The sequence below is a fragment of the Arachis duranensis genome, chromosome 3, assembly GCF_000817695.3.
Source record: "Arachis duranensis cultivar V14167 chromosome 3, aradu.V14167.gnm2.J7QH, whole genome shotgun sequence".
NCBI lineage: Eukaryota > Viridiplantae > Streptophyta > Magnoliopsida > Fabales > Fabaceae > Arachis > Arachis duranensis.
This window is the reverse complement of record NC_029774.3, coordinates 31,526,531-31,532,033: the sequence shown is the minus strand read 5'-3', so window position 1 is coordinate 31,532,033 and position 5,503 is coordinate 31,526,531. Positions and strand designations below refer to the sequence as shown.

General features: G+C 30.7%; 1 protein-coding gene across 1 annotated transcript in view; it reads left to right on the top strand.

Annotated features, from left to right (window-relative positions):
- LOC107478525 (very-long-chain aldehyde decarbonylase CER3) overlaps window positions 1–1,487 on the top strand; it is an 8,153-nt gene extending 6,666 nt beyond the window's left edge. The window contains exons 10-11 of the mRNA XM_052258130.1: window positions 808–981; window positions 1,112–1,487. Of these exons, the coding sequence (XP_052114090.1) occupies window positions 808–981; window positions 1,112–1,300 (363 nt within the window). The 3' untranslated portion in view covers window positions 1,301–1,487. The remainder of the gene's footprint in view (window positions 1–807; window positions 982–1,111) is intronic.
- The last annotated feature ends 4,016 nt before the right edge of the window (window positions 1,488–5,503 follow it).

The window sequence follows — 5,503 nt, the reverse complement described above, 5'->3', positions numbered from 1 at the left end:
GCATAAAACTTTTTTATTATTATTTCAAAGTTTAATAATTTATCTAAAAAATAAAATAATTATTTGGATAATTTACTATAAAGTTTCTTAAACAAATTACAAAGAATATTTTTAAGTATTCATCTGGACATATTTTTATAAGAGGAGTTGAAAATCACTTGGAAATAAATATTCAAGAAAGAAACTGAAATATCTATTAATAAATAGGGTCATTCTAATAAGACAATGTTATGGTAATTATAGTCATTATTTTTTAAAAAATATTACTAAAATTAAAATAATATTATTTTTTTAAACAATATTTTTTAAAATGTATTGTTTAAAAAAATGTATTATCAAAATATAAAAAAAGTATAATTTTAATTTTAACAACCTTATATAATCGTTATAATCATCATAACATAATCATACTAAAAAATATTAAATAAATATTAATAACTAAAGTAATTAGATATACTATTGTCTTGATCACACACTTATATAACAGGCAATCGAAATTATTGGAGCACTCTAACATTTATAAGTAGAAATATGTATAATTTAAAAAGAAAGAAATGATATTCTTTGTAATATAATTTTAAAAACCATAATACCAACAAACGCTTGCTTGGTGTTATTGTACGAAAGAAAATATACCGATAGAAATTCAGGTACAGTTAACTTCATATAAAATTAATAGTTAAAAATTATTAGATGACAATTTAGTCAAATTTATTAAATTATTTAACTATTTTCAATTATCAAATATACAGCCATGAATTCTGGCATGATTTTGTGAATGCGTTATTTTAATATATGTTAATACAGACCTGGATTGTTGGTAAGTGGATCACACCAAGAGAGCAAAACTGGGCACCACGCGGAACACATTTCCATCAATTCGTTGTTCCGCCAATCTTGCCATTCCGAAGAGACTGCACTTATGGTGATCTTGCAGCCATGCGGTTACCCGAAGATGTGCAAGGCCTTGGCAGCTGTGAGGTAGTTAGCAATTCATTCTGTCTTTCTGTTACCATTGTTATTGTACATTATGTGGTCCACAATGCAATTGCAGTTACAATAATAATATTGTTTCATTCTGTGATATATCATATATGTTTGTTTGACACAGTACACAATGGAGAGGGGAGTGGTTCATGCTTGCCACGCAGGAGGAGTAGTACACAGTCTTGAAGGGTGGACCCATCATGAAGTTGGGGCCATAGATGTTGATAAGATTGATGTTGTCTGGAAAGCTGCACTCAAACATGGCCTACGACCAGTGTCTTCCGGATCCACCATCAAAGCAAAAGGAAACTAAATTTGTTATCCAATTGATGTATCTGTTTTTCAATTGCTTTCTGCTCAAACAAAAACAATTGGAAATTTTAATTGACTTATTGAAAATTATACTAGATGTCAAACTTAAATTTGAGGGCAAATGGAAGAATTGTGCATCAAAGAAATTCAAAGACACAATGTGTGCATTTTAAGGGTTTTCTAGCTAATTTGTGCGTCATGTGGTATATATATAGTCTATAACGCTTTCATTTTTACGTTAGTGGTCATCATTGAGAAAGCTAAGGTTAAATTCATAAAAAATTATATTTTTCTTATTTTTTTTGTGTACATATTTTTGTACACATTTTTTTATGGTATAAATATATTTTTTATATTTTCTCACTTATTATCAATCACTTTAATACTATGAACATATATATATGTATGGCAAAGTCTTTGGTATAAATGGAGGAGAGACATCTGATAGCAATTGCAAGCTATAAAGGATTCTGATGAAAAATTGAAAGTGGTACAAGTATAGTATAACAGAACAAGTATAGTATAGCAGTATTAGGAATGAGTCCAAGTAATCAGAGTATGAGGGAATTAGATGGAAGGAATGAAAGAATCAATAAATGTAGTCTAAGTTCACCTGTAAGGGAGATCTGAATTAGAATGTGAAGTTTTCAAGGAAAGAGAGTACAGAGACAGTACAGAAAAAAGTTATTAAGTCATAAGAGAAGACTCACATTACACACATGCCCCATGAGGGCCTTTTCTCCCTTCTTATTTACCCCCTTTCTTTCCTCTTTGTATCAACACCGCCGCCCCGGAAATTGACCTTGTCCTCAAGGTCAAAGGAGGGGTGAAGCCGTTGCATGTCCGTATACCCTTCCCATGTCGCTTCCTCTGGCGACAGATGCTGTCATTGAATTAACACCTGTTCCTGCCAAGTATCGTTCACTTTGATCATACGATGGCCTAGCACCCGGAGGGGCAGCAATTTGCAACCGTTCTCATCCACGGTTAGAGGTTCCGGTAGGGTAACCTATTGAACTACTCTTCTATATTAGCCCATGACAACAATAAAGAAGTCTTGTGGCCCACAAATTCAACCCAACAGAATACATAAATTCACTTCTAATTTTAGTCTTTATTAGTTTATCTTATCTTATCTTTATGTTATCTTCTCTTCTTATCTTATCTTTACTTTTATCTTTCATAGGACAATGCTCTATATATATTTAGTTTTACCCTCATAGTTTACAACACATGTTCAATTCAATTCAAATCAATCAACAATCAATAAAATTTATTTTCTTTGCTTTCTCTATTCTTTCACAATTTTATTATGGTATCAGAGTCTTGGTATCTTCCTTGAAGAGGATACATAAGCTATCATCTTTCCAGAGAGAAATCACCATGCTTCTTTTTCAATCTCCTCTCACAATGAATAATCAATCTTCCAATTCAGTTCAAGATCCAACCAATCTTTGTTAAAGGCATCCAAATGAAAATCCTACCCCAGTTTTGGTTACCCCGGTTCTTTACCAGCAATTCCGTCTGCACCTCCTTTCTTCCGACAATTTCGTCTGCATTCTGTTTCAGCAGTCATATCTGCATTTTATTTCAGCAGTTTAATCTGCATATGTTTTAGCAGTGTCATCTACACTCTTATTGCGCTCCACGCGCCCTTTTTTTATCGCACTCTATGCGCCATTTGAAGTTATTGCGTCATATGCGCGCATTTTTTGAAGATCGCTGCTCAAGTACAGCATCTCCTTTTATATTTTTGCCGCCGGCAGCTTAAGCTCCTCTGTGCGCATTTTTTGAAGATCGTTGCTCAAGTACAGCATCTCCTTTTATATTTTTGCCGCCGGCAGCTCAAGTTTCGCCACACGCATCTTCCTCCGCGTCGCTACGTCAGACGCGTCTTCCTCAATAATTTCATTGGAACTTATCTAAGCTGTGGATTATTGACATCTTCCATCCACTAGCTTGCAGGGGCGTATTAAACTACTCTTCTATATTAGCCCATGACAACAATAAAGAAGTCTTGTGGCCCACAAATTCAGCCCAACAGAATACATAAATTCAGTTCTAATTTTAGTCTTTATTAGTTTATCTTATCTTATCTTTATGTTATCTTCTCTTCTTATCTTCTCTTTACTTTTATCTTTCATAGGACAATGCTCTATATATATTTAGTTTTACCCTCATAGTTTACAACACATGTTCAATTCAATTCAAATCAATGAACAATCAATAAAAGTTCTTTTCTTTGCTTTCTCTATTCTTTCACAATTTTATCATAACTGAAGGTGGTCTGCCCACACACTTCTTAAGGAGAGAAATATGGAAAATGGGGTGTATTTTGGCAGTGGAAGGAAGCTCCATCTTCTATGCGACTTTACCTACACGCTGCACCACGGGAAAAGGTCCGAAGTAGCGCATAGATAGCTTTTGGGTCTTTTGAAAGGCTACAGAACATTGACGGTATGGTTGGAGCTTGACATAACCAAGGTCGCCAATCTGAAATTCCAGGTCACGGCGCTTGCCATCAGCCATGGCCTTCATCCGGGTCTGAGCTCTCCCCAAGTGGAATTTCAAGGCTGTTATCAGGGAGTCTCGCTGTTGTAATTGTTCCTGGACAGCTGGAGCGTCTATAGAGGTGGTGACATATCGGAGTAGAGGCGGAGGATCCCGCCCAAACAAGGCCTTAAAGGGAGACATGCCGATTGCCGAATGAAAGGAAGTATAATATATTTTATTTGAATTGAATGTATAAGTAGGTGTGCAGATAATTATTCTAATATATTATACTTCAAATTACTCACTTAAATCTTAATATTAGAATAATTATCTGCACACCTAGTAAATTGAACATCCGATATATCTATTGTTCACATTGTTTAATATTTTCATTATCTACTTATACTTTTCTTTTTTGTAATTAATAATTTTAAATTTCACTTGACTAATATAATATTAAAATTTAATTAATAACAGTAACTTTAGACTTTAAATTTTTTATTGCAAAATAAAATAATTATTTTAATTAAAAATAAAAGATACAAATAATTATTAGAGAAAAAAAAATTAATGCAATATAAGTATTTTACTATTTTTAGATACTACTATTTTTTTAATTTTGGACATTAGTAGAAACTTCATTTCTAACAACGAGAGTCCATTTTTTTATTAAGAAATATGATAAATGGTATAATTTTTTTCTTTTATTTACAGTCCCATAAACATGTCATTATTTATTAATAGAACTGTAAATGAAACGAAACATGCTTTAATTTTTCATTTTGTATGGTTAAAAATTTCAACATTTGATTATTTGTAAAGTCCATAGCCACCATAGCCACCAAAACTTGTGGGCACCATAGACTACACCTAAATATAATCTTTTATATTTTCTCACTTATTATCAATCACTTATATATATACTTTAATATACTAAAACTGAGTTTTTTTCCAACTAATAATGGAAGTGAAGTGTCGATTCCTCATGAATCCATTTTTCCGCTAAAATAAATGCACTATTTCCTCTTCTAAGTTTATTTTATAAAAATATCTTTATTATAATTATACTATAATTAGCATTTAAGTAATAATGCATAATTATACTAATTTAGAAAAATATCTTTATTTTCAGAAAGTACTATTCTCATGTAATGAAAATACTATTTTCTCATCTAAAATTATTTTTAGAAAAATGTTTATTATAATTATATTACAATTAGTATTTAATGAATAATGCATGACTATACTAATTTAAAAAAATATCTTTAATTTTAGAAAGTACTATTCTCATGTAATGAAAATACTATTCTCTCTTCTAAATTTAGTTTTAGAAAAATATCTTTATTATAATGGTATTACAATTAGCATTTAATGAATAATGCATGATTATACTAATTTAGGAAAATATCTTTATTATAATTATATAAAATAATCTACTTAATAGACTAAAATTGAATTTTTCCTCAACTATAATAATATGAAGTTGGCCCCGATTACTCTATTCATGATAAAAAAAAAACAATAATTCTAATCATGATATAATATGATAAAATCATATAATTTTAACAAAACAAATATATGATGTATAACTAATGTAAATAATAAAAAATTATCTTAATAATAACTAATTTACATATATTTTTTAATAAAATCTATATATAGAGTTTTTTGGTGGTACATGAGTCTAGATCTGAGAGTCAACTCATTTTCT